A 13,359-nucleotide genomic window follows, 5' to 3' on the forward strand; every position below is an offset into this window, starting at 1 on the left:
GAATGATTTCTGTCAAGTTAATGCTGCTTTGACACAATCCCGTCCCATTTGGATTTATACAATTCATTTGATAAAATATGAAAAGTTTTATTCAGTTTTCCAGACATATAGGCACACAGAAATAAATAAATGCAAATAGGAATTGTAGGGGAAGATGCATTTAACAAATATGATTTAATACAAAAATTTAAAAACATCATAATATATATAATATGGGAATAAGAAAGAAAGCCCCAGTCATCCCTGCCTTTCATTGTAATGATCTTTACATTACGTTGAAACAAGTAGAACCATATTTATTCATAGCCACAGTAACAGGCTTGCTACTAAAACTAATGTGAGAGTAATCTTAATCCTTCAGTGCAGCAAGTGCAATCCTAAAACGTTAAAAGTACATATGGACATAAATTACATCACTGACAAAAACGTGTACAGATAGCTGAATCACGTGAACATCCCATAATTAACATTAAAAGACTTCTCCCCAGTGGTTTCATTTGATACACATGGAAATCATCTTCAGCATAGCATCCCTGGGGGTCAAAGATCAGAATTGTGGCCGATTAACGTCTTTGATCTTGGAATAAATGTTCTTCATATTTGTAAAATATTGCTGTTGCAACTATAAAAGTATGAGGGTAATTAGGACAGTGTACAATGTCAAATATAAGTTTTGAAAAGATTACAAACCTGATAAATGGGATGTAAGACAATCCATACCTAAGAATTGGAGGGAAAATTAAAGGTTGGGTATGGAATTCTCTTTTTTGGCCATTTTTGCAAAATTACTTGAAATCCTTATCAGAACCCACTTACAGCCACCGTGTTAGAAGTACTGACATGCAAATTAAACAAGTCAATCATTTGTGGAACGGGCAGGGCTCGGAATAACTCCAGCCAATGATTTCCAGACCCACCGAGTGGCATTGGACAGCAATACGTCAATCAAACGGTCGTCCTGCACTCCCGCGACCCCTCCCCCGCGCGACCCCTTCGTGCACGTACTCAAAGCTCGTGACCCAGAGCAAGCTTCTGTTTGTTGTTATCCTATGGTAGCTGCTGGAGCTAGCTAACTAGCTAATGGCTCGCTCTCGTGCATCTGTTCGCTTGTCCATCATTGCGCGTCCATGTACTTGGAATGGGTGGAGTCAGAGTCAGCGTTGAAGGAGAGGGGGTAGGACCATTTGAGTTGTGTATTTTCAAAATCTGCTGGCGTTTCGCAAATCCCATATCCAACCTTTAAGCAATAAGATTTCAATACAACAATTTTAAAATTGTTGTACATTAAAAGACAATGCTACTCATAGTTTATTATCTCATAATTTGGCTTACCAGGCGAACGCCAAAAGTTGCAAAATGCAAAATAGCAGCGCGAGACCGAAATTCTTCCACTGTAAGAAAAAATTAAGAATTTCAGGCCTGCCATATAAAAAACATTGACTTAGATTCAATCAATGCTTAATTGAATTTAACTTAAAAGTAGTCTTAATATTCAGTCTTACCCAGAAGGCAGCACAGAGGGTCAACACCAGACATGTCTGAAGCAATATGTTTATCATTAAAATATACATTAATATGAATCTGTATATTTATCAGGACCATGAATGGAGCCACTTAATCATTAGAGAACTCAGTATGTATGGGTGGGAAATAATTTCAGAAAATGTGTCAAATCCAGTTTGGTATAACATGCAATGCAAAAACAGACTACATTTCCCACCATTTGCTGCAAAGGTGCTGTGAAACTGATGCATTGGATGCATTGGAGACACTTGACTTACCAGCATGATGGTGGTGGCCAGAGCTCTCGTCTTGTCGCACATTCTTTTCAGTTGCTTCACGGGTCCCATTAAAAACATAGTGCTGTGAAAAGACAACACAATAACAACAGCTAACCGTGGTTAGATAATTTTTGTAGGGAAAATATGTAGGCCTATACACTTGGCAACAGGTTAGGATCCTGGTTTTCGTGGTCTTACCTGCACAGCGAACACACGTTTCCAAGTGAATAAAACACAATAAAAAGAGTTATTCCAATCTTCGGGATGAAAAGCACACACACACCCTGCAAAATAAACAGTTCTCGGTTAACGATTAGGCCTACATAGCCTTAATAATCCAAGACAGGAAATTCTGAACCTTTTGGGAAATATCAGTATGTATAAGAACAGATTGTATCCTGGTATTGTAGATTGGATTGCATGTTTTATTATATTGCAGTCTTATTGGAAACTAGTTTTTTTTTTGCACTGACTAATGGACAAGAAGGATAGGGCGACACAATTGCAGCATTCCATTAATCCAGTCTAACTGGTAGCGCCAGGCCTGTTGCATGGCATTCACAAAGCTAGGTTTAAGAGCAAACATATCAGGAGGTAATATTCACACAATCGTAGCCTACCAATAATGTACACACACAGCCGATCACGAAGCAGCCGACGAACCCCTTCACGCGTGTGCCCCAGCCGAGTGTGGAAGCTTCGTTGGCAGCCTAAACACCGAGTTCAGATCATACATACACCGGTATGTTAATATAGATTTCCAATTAAGTTTGTAGCTTCAGGGGCAACTCGGTGAAAGAAAAAGTCACGATTACCTGTAAAATAGTTCTGTCTTGAGTGCGCCCTTCCTCGCCACTCAACACGGACTTTAATTTGTCCATGATTTAAGATCAATTCACACGCAGCTCTCACTTCTCGGCGTATTATTGTTTTCTTTCCTGTTCCACGGGGTTATTCTCGTCAATCTGTGGGCCGGGCAGCAAAACCGCGTCACTTGGTCTGCTTGTGATGTAGGGCAGCCTACCTGCACAGGTAGTTACGCAGCTGAAAGTGACACCTGTTGGCCCTGATTAAAAAACATTAATTTAAATGCCGAGGTTGTATAATATCATCGCTATATTAGAGTTATAATATGGGGAAATGTGGACGCAATTACGGAGATGATTAAAAACTTTATTTGAAAAAAAATTATTGTGACGCAAAATTACAATAGCAACAGGATTAGGCACTCTTGACCGTATCACAATCAAATGAACACAAATGGATCTGCAGAGCTGCTCCTTGGCTTCCAATAGGACCATTTGTTTATCAAACATCTAGATGCAAAGTCGAAAATAAGAACAGAATGGAAATAACCTCATTTCGACATTATTCATAACACCGGTTTCAAGTTCTGGTCAAATGTGTGGATATAAATAAATGTAGTGTTAATATATGAAGGAAGTAAACAATGTAAAATACTTTGGGCCAGAACACACTCAACAGGCATGCGCAAGAGGACAGTGGAAAACGAGCAGATTCACAAACGAGTATTGTCTCTTAAAAACCACACAATGATCATACAAGGAAATATATGATATACAATTGGCGCGAGGCAACAGTTAAATAAATATTATTGAATATAAGGCAGAGGTCGAGATATATTTCAGGAAAGCGATGCAGAGCGCCAACATTTCTTCCCTATTCTTTATCATCTCTACGTCCTGTGCTGGGGCTTTGGTGCCTATGGCAGTGATGTCGAGTGGAGGATCCCTGGAGGTAAGGGGCTTCACATGGCCTCGTCGTCCGACTCCAGCTCTCCGTCTCTGTGCTTGAGGAGTCCCATCTCCACCGGAGGAGTCCTCTTCAACCTGGAGCGCACCACACTGCCATGTAAACAAAACGCAAACACAAAAAAAAAAATACTGTTACCCAAAGAATAAGAAAATGCAGTAGGCCTACATTAAATTAAACTACAAAAAAACCTCTAAAAGCCAAAACAAACTACAATAAATAACAAGTAAGGGATGGATAGGTCCGTGGTATTAGTTAAGCTTTTGTTGTGGAGTGGTCAAGTTCAGAGTTAGGATCTGAATTGAAAGGAAGGCTTCCTTGTAGGTCTATGCCATTGAAGTTTGAGTTATGGATTTGGTGTATTTCAATGCAGTGCAACTTCTCACCAGGTGATGGCGCAGTAGATCGCGCTCACAGCGAGCATGCTGGCCGCCAGGTGCCAGCAGAAGCACATTGTTACGAACATCATGTTATTATGGTCTGTCAGGACCCACTGAGCACCCCCGGGTGGGTACAGCACGTAGCCAATCTGTGATCCAAGAGGAGAGACACACATAAATAAATAAATACATGCATTAACACAGCCTCATTCTGTCTTTAAAGGCCCGATTATACTTCTGTGTTGAATAGTAGCCGTAGCTAAGGGGGAGGTCTATGGCACAGGTGTAGCCCACAGAGGCCATTGCCGTTGGACCAAAAAAATACACTTCGGGGCAATGGAAAGCCCGCTTCATCTTTCCTGTCTATCAATTCATGGTACATCACTTGAGGGTCATTGCCACACAGAGGCCTGGTTTACCTGCCAGAACCAGGACCCCTGGAGGAGACAGAGAGCCGACCTGAGCAGCTCCAGGGTGATGTTCCCCCGGTGGAAGACCTCCAGGAAGACCACCAGCGCCTGGCCGAACACGCTGTACAGCAGCATCTGGTGCACGTGGACGTCCAGCATGTCCCTGCCATGCAGGTGGTACAGGAACAGGAAGCCTGGACACACGGTTTGGAAGAGCAGATCCATTACTACAAAGTAAAAGTAACTTAACGAGGCTGATTGAAAGCTAAATACGAGCCCCCACAGCAGGGGGCTCGAATCGGCGACCCCCAGGATAAGAAGACGAGTGTTCTAATCTTAAAGCCAAATGACCAGCACAGCCATTCGGTTCTCTCGCTCTTGACATATTATGCCACCAGGTGTGAGCGTGATTAGCATTACAAGCCGTTTAGAAAATCAGCCTCTTCTGACATCACAAGTGGGCGTGTCCACCTAGATGTATGCTGGATAGATCAGTCTACCAGCCTACCCAGTGGACTGTGTTAAACGTTGCTCATCTATCCGTCATACATCTAGGTGGACATGCCCACTTGTCATGTCAGAAGAGGCAGATTTTCAAAACGGCTTGTAACAGCAAATCACACTCACACCTGGTGGTATAATATGTCACCTTTAAAGGCATCGGAGGGAGATTTTCATTGCAGGAAACCTGTCCGTCCATTACTCCAACCTCCCCCATTGCCCCTGTACAACTACCTGATATGGACAGTAGTAGAACATGTGACCGACTCCAGCATGGGGACCCGTACCTTCGATGAAGAAGGCGAGAGCCAACGCCAGCCGGTCCAGGGCGAGGGGCGCGGCTTCCGTGACGTGAACGACCAGCGAGACGGCGCCGGCCAGCGAGAAGAACAGGTACATGGTGGCGTGCTGCCAGTTCATCAGGTCCTTCCACGTGTTTTCCGACGTGTCGTACAGTCGGAGGTGCGGGCCACCCGCCGCAAACTGCTCCGCCAACATCCCTGAGGAAGGGCAACGTTCTGTCTTCAGTCGTTCTGCGTCAGCACTGGTCAATGGCATCACATGATAAATCAAGCTTCTGCATAACTCTTAAAGGTGACATACCACCAGGTGTGAGTGTGATTAGCCGTTACAAGCCGTTTTTAAAATCTGCCTCTTCTGATATCACAAGTGGGCGTTTCCGTCTAGATGTATGACGGATAGATGAGCAATGTTTGCCACAGTCCACTGGGTTGGCTGATACACTCATCTATCCAGCACACATCTAGGTGGACACGCCTTTGAACCAAATTATCAAATCTTTAACTTTTTTTATCTGCCAAAATAAATTGAATATATACAGCTAATAAACCTGCCAACTCCCCTGACACACAGCTATAGAGGTTGTGGATAACTCTGTGTAGCCTACTTCTTACTAACCAAAAGTAGTAAGAGGTAGGCTACACATACATTAACGTACACACTACACATCCCATGATTGAAGTGATAGAATAAAGAAAAACAACTAACATTAGCATGTAGCATTACCGCTACAGCTCATAACAGCATATCGACCAGCTGGTTAACCCTTGATGCAGACCAGTCCACCTACCAACCACAGAGAAGAGGAGCATGAGGGAGCTCTCCATGACCTCCAGGCGGCGCTGGGACGCTCTGCTGGCCAGGCGGGTGGAGCCAAGGCACTTGTTACGGCGGGTGGCGTACCAGAAGGAGTACTTCCCGGTCCACCACAGCCCGCCGATCAGGAAGAAGCTCCCAGGAAGAGCGTGGCCCTTGAAGCTTCCCATGATGCCTTTGGATGACCCTGAACGAGGAAGGGAAGATTGAAAGTCATCCTGAGTTGCCTTAGCTCACTTTGGCGTCCATTATGACATGTCAATGGGAATAGTAATGTTATGCATGTTATGCCTGCTGCAACGTGAGAGAAAAAATTACAAATTTAGCATCATGCTTATACTTTACAGCAGAAACTATGTTTAATAATGTTAGAGATGTTTAATAAAAATGGTTGACAAAGACCATAAAACATACATCAAATAATTTAGTAGAAACTTGTTTTTGTATGAACTTTAATAGTCTGTAGAGTCTTATTGCAAAGTGTTTGATAATAAATGTCCATTGTGGTAAAAACAAGAGAAGAGAAAGGGAGAGTAAAGAAGCAATCAGACATAACGATAAATGAGAGGGCCTATAAGACCAGGGGCCTCGAGGGGGGGTGGCCTTGACCTGGAGCACCACAGCTGTTGGCCAATAAGATGAACAGGTTCTAAATATAAACTCAAGTAGACATTATTTAAAAGATATGTCGTAGGTAGAAAAAAACGATTCTAGACAAAATAATAATAGAAAGAAGAACAAAGTGATGGACATAACCTAAGTTCATCTAGGTGGGTTTAGCCAACACTAAAGATAATTCAAAAAGGAATAGTAGGTCCTATGCATATTTTAAGACATCGTATCATAACCAGTCTCACAAAGGCCTGATGCTTAAATCTCAATTTCCGTAAATCTAAAATTACAGACAAGTGGAATTGTCTGTTTTGTCCTTCTGCCTACCTATCTCTCAAATATTTCACATCGTTTTTGATAGATCAATGCTTTGTAGAAAAAGCGATTGGTTTTTAACAAGCACTCATAATACACAAAACAATATACAAACCAATTGTTTATTATTGTGTTATAAATAGCTCCGGGTTCGAGGAACACTCTAATTAGGGGACCACACTTCGGTCGCCATGGCAATCCCCTCCTCGTGTCACCTAAAGTGGCCCTTCAAGATAAGAGCCCTGCCAGATTTCCTTACCAACAGTCGGTATGTGTACAAACGGTGGCCCCTTCTATTTGGCCCCAGAATGACCTAAAATTGTGCTGAAATGCACATAAGATGTAGATCTTTCTTTAAAAAGAAAGACAGGCTATCTCAACGAATCTGTCACACATGAATCCGTAATTGCAGACCATGGGCCAATACACACTTAGGTGCGTGTGGGTGTTGGTGTATAATTACAGTTTTTATAGTAAATACTTAACATATAATTTTGTTTGACACCAAGATGGTTTATTTGCGAGTGTCTTTTAACAGCGAGTGTCTCCACATCTGGTGATCAAAACATCGGTAGATTTCTTATTCTTGGATATGAAAAAGAAAAAAGGACCACTGCGATTGTATTCGATAATACAGGGCTCCCTTACACGGTCGTTTAATTGGAGTTTCTTGGATACTGAGGAAAAAAAACTGAATATTTATTTGATACAGAATCAAAGCAGGTTCTCATTACGTGGCACGTCCAAACAATTCGCACTCGTTTTATAGCGGTGACAAAGGTATTCAAATAGACTCACCCAAAAAGGTTTGTTTGTGGAAACGGAAAGTTCCTACAAGTGGAAGGCACTGAGAGAGAGAAAATACCCTATGGTTTACATTTTACCATCCGCCAATCGTTTCTTTCCCTACATCCTTTGGTGACGAACTTTAAAACGGATGCTGAAAATCAATTATTCCATCGAGATTGGGTACTCTCAGCACATCCTCTAAATCAAAGCTCTTTCACGATAAATGTACCCTGAATACCCTGAACTGTTTGAGGTTTGTTAAAAAAAACTCCCATTGCTCCAATTGGCTGATTATTCTGAACCCGCTTCTACTTTTTTCCTCATTGGTGTAGAGCCTTTTCACTCTTGCGCAAGATGGGTTCCACGTGTGCATTCTGTACCTCGACTGCAAAAACCCCAAAGTCCCGCCCATTGGACCCGCCCATAGGTCCCACCCCGGCGAGAACCGCTACTTTCCACTCCACTCAAAGCGATGTCGAGAGAGAAAAGACGCGCGTCTGAGCACGTAGGCCGTAAACAAGATACTCACGCACAGTTGATTGTTTTTTAATTCATTAAACGTCGACGTAAACTATTAAAAGTTGAATTTGAGGATAAACTGAACTGGCTTTTGGTTGCATTTGGTCAATCTCTGTCTTTATATCTAAATGTAATAAATGCAATTAATGATTGCAGATCAGGATCCACAGCACATACAGGGAAGGGTGGAAATAATAAAAGAGCTTTATGCAAACCACTGAGACAAATGTTTTATTCAAGATATGATCAAATAAACATTGGGATTATGACACATACTTAAGGAATGGTTATCTCTATGAGGTTATAAATGGTGAATCTCAGGTGGTCCTGTAGGTCAACTGGGAGGGCATTACTAAAAGGGAGTTTGATTCCTTTTTGGCCCTTATGCATTCTCTCACTCCCTTGTTTACCCACTCTCACTCCATTCTTCACTCAATACCTTATTCACTCTGTAACTCACTATGCTATTCACTCAATCACTCCCATATTCACCCCCTCTCTCACTTCCTTATTTCTTCTCTCTCTAATACCTAATTCACTCACTTCCTTCTTCACCCCCCCCCCCCATAGCCACTCCCTCATTAATTCAGTGCTTCACCTGTTTGAGGAATGAAAAACAACAAACAACACAGTGAATTCAGTTTGTATTTTCAGTGGGCCCTAATAGTGATGTTCTACTTGTTAAAGATCATCATCAGTTCTGTTCTGTTATAAGTCCAAACAACAAACACAAGCATCAGGAATATAATTTTAAGTTAACCTGCCATTGCAGTTAAACATTAATTCTTCACCCAAAGGAGATTAGGATCCAAAAGGAATAGAAATGTGATTCTTGCAATGATTCGTAAAGTTTTGTCGTTCATTGAAAATGTCAGAATTGATTCCCCTACAGAATAATTAGTCTATCAGACCAAATGTTTAAATTCCTTTACATTTCTTTATTGGCTTATTGGTTGATTTGAATGATACACAGAACACTATAAACCAAAATATATTGTATCATTAACATATAGTTTTTAATGCTGAGACTGAGCAAAAAGGACAACAACATACCTGCAACACAAACGAAGTACGACATCCCGCTGTATTTATTGACATATATTGAGTAATATTGGGACAACATGGTAACATATGAATTTCCTACTAGCTATTGTTATATATACCTATATATTGCTAATAAAACAAACCAAAAAATCAAATACCAAATTAAACCAGAGATGTCACTTGCAGTATTTTCCTCATTTTATTTGTCTCTTGTCATTGAGAGAATTTTTATAATTCTATGGTCATTTCATTAGTCACATTTACTGTGGCAAAAAAATGTTGTTGGCTCTGTCCAGGCGTGGCAGTTTCCAATAACTCGACAAGTTCCAAAGGAATCTCCATATTTGGGCATTGCCCAAATATTTCTTCCACTGCGCAGTCACGTTCCAGGGATCTCTAGCGCTGTCGGACGTCATCGATGTGTGATGTCATCGGCGTGACCGGTCAGCGGTGTCTTCGCAGTGAGAACTGGCGGTGGGGCATGAGACAGTCCGTCTCCTTGGATGCCCTCCGGCACTCCTCTTTCGCGCTCCTCCAAGCGTCGCATTCCGCCGCTGCGCTGCTGCTGCTGCGCAAGCGCCCGTGCCGCGATGCCTTTCCCAAGCAACAACCGCACGACACATTAGCGCCCTTTGTCTGACCTTTGACCTTCTTCAAACTCTAGACCATGCTTTTAAATCAGTGACGTCATGCTTTCAGACCGGCGACATCATGCCTTGAGACCAATGACATTAGGATTTCAGGACAACGACGTTATGTCAGAACAGTGACGTCATGCTCTAGACTGCGACATCATGCTTTCAGACCAGTGCCGTCATGCTTTCTGTCCAGTGTCATCATGCTTTCCGACCCACGCCATCATGCAATTCCAGAGACGTACGATGCCACGATTGTCATGCACCAGGTCTATCCCATGGATAAAAGCAAACAGACTGGAACGGCCTGTCTGCATGGCTTCCACCATTTTGAAAGAGACTGGCCGGCAGGTTGAGATGGTATCTCAACCGGGAATGGGTGTGTTTCATAATGGGTTTTAGAAGCGTAGCGATCCTCGGGGGGGCCAGATGGTGGTTGAACCAGGGTATTTGGCTGAGGCAGAGCATATAAGTGGGGAGGAGGTGAAGCATGCGTGGGAGTAGTTGGAGATGTTTTACCTCCCTGTGGAAGCGATGCTTGCACTGGACCTCCAGTACCCCAGCTCTGCCGCCACGAAGCTCCTCCGCACAGATCAGACACACGCTGTCAGACTCGTTCTGTAAAACCCACAAACAGCCATTCACGTTGTCATACCAAACACTTGCATAATGTTTAGAATATCTAACCACTGCTGGAGCGTGTCCATCTCTGCCTAAAGACACAAAATAATGAAAACCAAACACATTTCTACAGTGAGTTCCACACGATGAATTTATTTGATTTTATTTATTTTTTGGGTGAACCATGAAGCAGTCCTCATACAAGGACTAGAGAGGATTGATTGAACTACACTACGACTAAACGGTGAGCAAACCCATGGTCACACCCCTGAAACTCATCTGCTGTGAGCTTGCTGTATGTACATCTCCCTTCAAGCCAGGGCCGGCGCTCGGCATAGGCGACCTAGGCGAACACCTAGGGCGATCAAATATACGAAAATAAGCTAAATGAAACCAATCATGCTCCCAAATGGAACGGAGAAGGGAGGGCAATTTAATGTTGAATCGCCTAGGGCACCGAAACAGTCAGCGCCGGCCCTGCTTCAAGTGTTCATATGACATGAATGAATTTGTCAAATGTAGTGATTTAGCTGAGGCCTCTATCCAACAGGGTCTTGCTCAGGATGCCTACAGCAGGTAGACTGTTGACCTTTGGGATCGAACCCAAAACTTTTCAGCTCGGAGACAAATACCCTAACAATAGACTTTCTTGTGGAACTTAAGAACTCTAATAACCCAGTGCTTCGTGGTATTACTGACGTCAAATTCATACAAATTATTCAAATCCACTTTTCCTCTCCCTGATCCTCACCAGGGAGACTTGGGTCTTCTTCCCCAGAGAGAATCTCTTGTCGAAGGACTCTGTGAGCTCCGGGATGGTGGGTATGGTGGGGATTCGGCTCTCAGGGATGACCACGTGGGCGCGGCTGATTTCGTCGGACGAGGCGCGTCGGGCCCTGGTGGGGGGCCGGGCCCCGTCGCGGTTCTCCCCGCCCGGTCGGCTGCTGTGGACAGAGGCTGAGGCCCCTAAGGCACCGGCGTGGAGCCTAGAGAGCCTCACGGCGTCTAGCTGGGACTGAGAGGAAGACGAAGAAGAAGCAGAAGAAGAGGAAGAGGAAGAAGAAGAAGTAGAAGAAGAAGAGGAAGAAGAAGAAGAAGAAGAAGAAGAAGAAGAAGAATTAGAATTTGTTTGTTAGTCGGCATATTTTAGTTCAAAGGCTATCGTCGCTATTCAAACAGGTTTGGTGTTCATTGGCTAATACAAGTCATTTAAAAAACGACTAATTAGTGACATCCCAAGTTGCCGTTTCCAGTATAACCAGTGGACTTTACTAACTGGATGACTGAACAGGTTTTCCATGGCAAACGTCAATCTAAAGATATTGACAAACATTTGGAATTCCTCTTTATTTTGGGACCCTCCACAAGGGGGCACCAAGCTGTTATGTACTTTGATTAGTACAGTAAAGTTGGTCCATAATATATTATATCAATATTAAATTGATTATATCAGGCAAGTGTGAACTTAGGAAAGCGTGTCAGTATAGACCAGGGTTACACTGGATAGGCATGCATCAACTATTACAAAGGGGATGGATTATAAAACCACATTTTATCTAATCATAAATAAAGATCCTGTGATCTTTATTAAATTAATCATTTTCTCATTGATAGTTTTACAGTGAGCAAGTTGACTTCCATAAGAGCTTTTTTTAACCAACAAGACTAAACAGCATGTCGGTTTGATGTTTTTAAAACCATGGGTTCAATCTCTGTTTAGACAAACAGTAACAACACTAAACTCCCTTGTCTAGCAGTATACATGCTGGCTATGTAGTGAAGTATTTTGAGGATCACCAAATGTCCTGTTAGAGGAATGGTGTGTAGTTTGGTATGGATGTTTGTTTGTTTGCTTGTTTTTCGACATACAGTACATGACCTTGGCAGGGGTCACACATCCACATGCCAAATCGATGGGCCACATGGGGGTCAACCGCTCAACTGCTAAAAAGAGCCTGATATTATCGAAACGTTTGAAAGTCATTCATTAAGGCAGATAAATTTCCACGTCCTTAAAAGGGTTATAATGTTATAATAATGTTATAATTACTAATCCCATGACTTCAATGGTAAGTCCTTGAACTGTTCTTTAAGTGGTCAGATGATGTACTTAAAAAAAACGAAAAAAAACATAGCAGTTAATTTAATTAGTGTTAGTAAATTATCTATTTATTCATTTGGGAAGTAAGCCTGTAAGCCCGTTTTAGATAGTTACTCAGTCAGTAAAGTAAATTAGTGAGTAAGCAATTCATGTAGTTGTCAATGATTGAGTTGTTTTTTTCAGTTACAGTACATTATCAGTTAGTTATTCAGTTAGCTAGTCAGTTGGTCAGATAGTTAAACTTGACAGTTAATAACAAAGTTATTGAGCTAGCCGTTACCACGCAGGGTAGAGAGGCCCGCCGGTCTGTCTGGGACCTGGAGGTCTTCCTGAAGCTCCTCTTGTTCTCCCTGGCGGCGTGGCCCTCCGATCCGTGGCCCCAGTAGCTGCTCATCCAGTTGGTGAAGTTCCCGTCGTCGTCGTCGTCATTGTCCATGGCGAAGGCAGGCAGCAGCCTCAGAGACATGGTCACTATGGACTGTTTGGAGCGCCCAAGCGATGGAGGTGTGAGTGTGTGTGTGTGTGTGTGTGTGTGTGGGAAGAAGCGTGTGTTGCTGATTCGGTTATGGATTGGACCCAGCGAGTCTGAGGCTCTGTAGTCTAAAGTCCACCGTAAAGACGACAGCGGGTAACTTGAGGGAATGAGTTCTCTTCTCCCTCGATAACCTCCTGCTCCCTCCTGTCTCCCAGTGCATCTGAAAATACACTGCAGTGCCTTTGTTTTGATGTGAGCCTCAAATAAGTAAATCCCCGCCAATAATC

The 13,359-nt window shown here is 42.8% G+C and overlaps 3 protein-coding genes across 5 annotated transcripts; all 3 read right to left on the reverse strand.

Annotated features, from left to right (window-relative positions):
* Positions 1 to 91: 91 nt before the first annotated feature.
* Positions 92 to 2,769, reverse strand: sft2d2a (SFT2 domain containing 2a). 3 transcript variants are annotated; one of them, XM_056603683.1, is made up of 8 exons: positions 2,597 to 2,763; positions 2,402 to 2,491; positions 1,980 to 2,065; positions 1,782 to 1,863; positions 1,503 to 1,538; positions 1,333 to 1,391; positions 691 to 720; positions 93 to 533 (listed from the first exon to the last, which is right to left on the reverse strand). In XM_056603683.1, exons 1-8 carry the CDS (start codon positions 2,660 to 2,662, stop codon positions 494 to 496), a joined length of 489 nt encoding a protein of 162 aa, XP_056459658.1. In that variant the 5' UTR covers positions 2,663 to 2,763; the 3' UTR covers positions 93 to 493. The 3 variants fall into 3 exon arrangements, with proteins under 3 accessions (XP_056459659.1, XP_056459658.1, XP_056459657.1); XM_056603684.1 differs by lacking the exon at positions 691 to 720 and having other exon boundaries at positions 92 to 533; positions 2,597 to 2,764; XM_056603682.1 differs by lacking the exons at positions 93 to 533; positions 691 to 720 and adding an exon at positions 727 to 1,237 and having other exon boundaries at positions 2,597 to 2,769.
* Positions 2,770 to 2,933: 164 nt separating this feature from the next.
* Positions 2,934 to 7,955, reverse strand: tmem45a (transmembrane protein 45a). The gene is made up of 6 exons (XM_056603681.1): positions 7,687 to 7,955; positions 5,936 to 6,148; positions 5,133 to 5,345; positions 4,354 to 4,538; positions 3,941 to 4,083; positions 2,934 to 3,646 (listed from the first exon to the last, which is right to left on the reverse strand). Exons 2-6 carry the CDS (start codon positions 6,129 to 6,131, stop codon positions 3,550 to 3,552), a joined length of 834 nt encoding a protein of 277 aa, XP_056459656.1. The 5' UTR covers positions 6,132 to 6,148; positions 7,687 to 7,955; the 3' UTR covers positions 2,934 to 3,549.
* A 3,067-nt stretch (positions 7,956 to 11,022) lies between these two features.
* Positions 11,023 to 13,273, reverse strand: lnp1 (leukemia NUP98 fusion partner 1). The gene is made up of 3 exons (XM_056604125.1): positions 12,878 to 13,273; positions 11,248 to 11,511; positions 11,023 to 11,085 (listed from the first exon to the last, which is right to left on the reverse strand). The coding sequence occupies exons 1-3, from the start codon at positions 13,061 to 13,063 to the stop codon at positions 11,023 to 11,025; spliced, it is 513 nt and encodes a 170-aa protein (XP_056460100.1). The 5' UTR covers positions 13,064 to 13,273.
* Positions 13,274 to 13,359: the final 86 nt, after the last annotated feature.

This window comes from Gadus chalcogrammus, chromosome 12, assembly GCF_026213295.1.
Source record: "Gadus chalcogrammus isolate NIFS_2021 chromosome 12, NIFS_Gcha_1.0, whole genome shotgun sequence".
Taxonomy (NCBI): Eukaryota; Metazoa; Chordata; class Actinopteri; order Gadiformes; family Gadidae; genus Gadus; species Gadus chalcogrammus.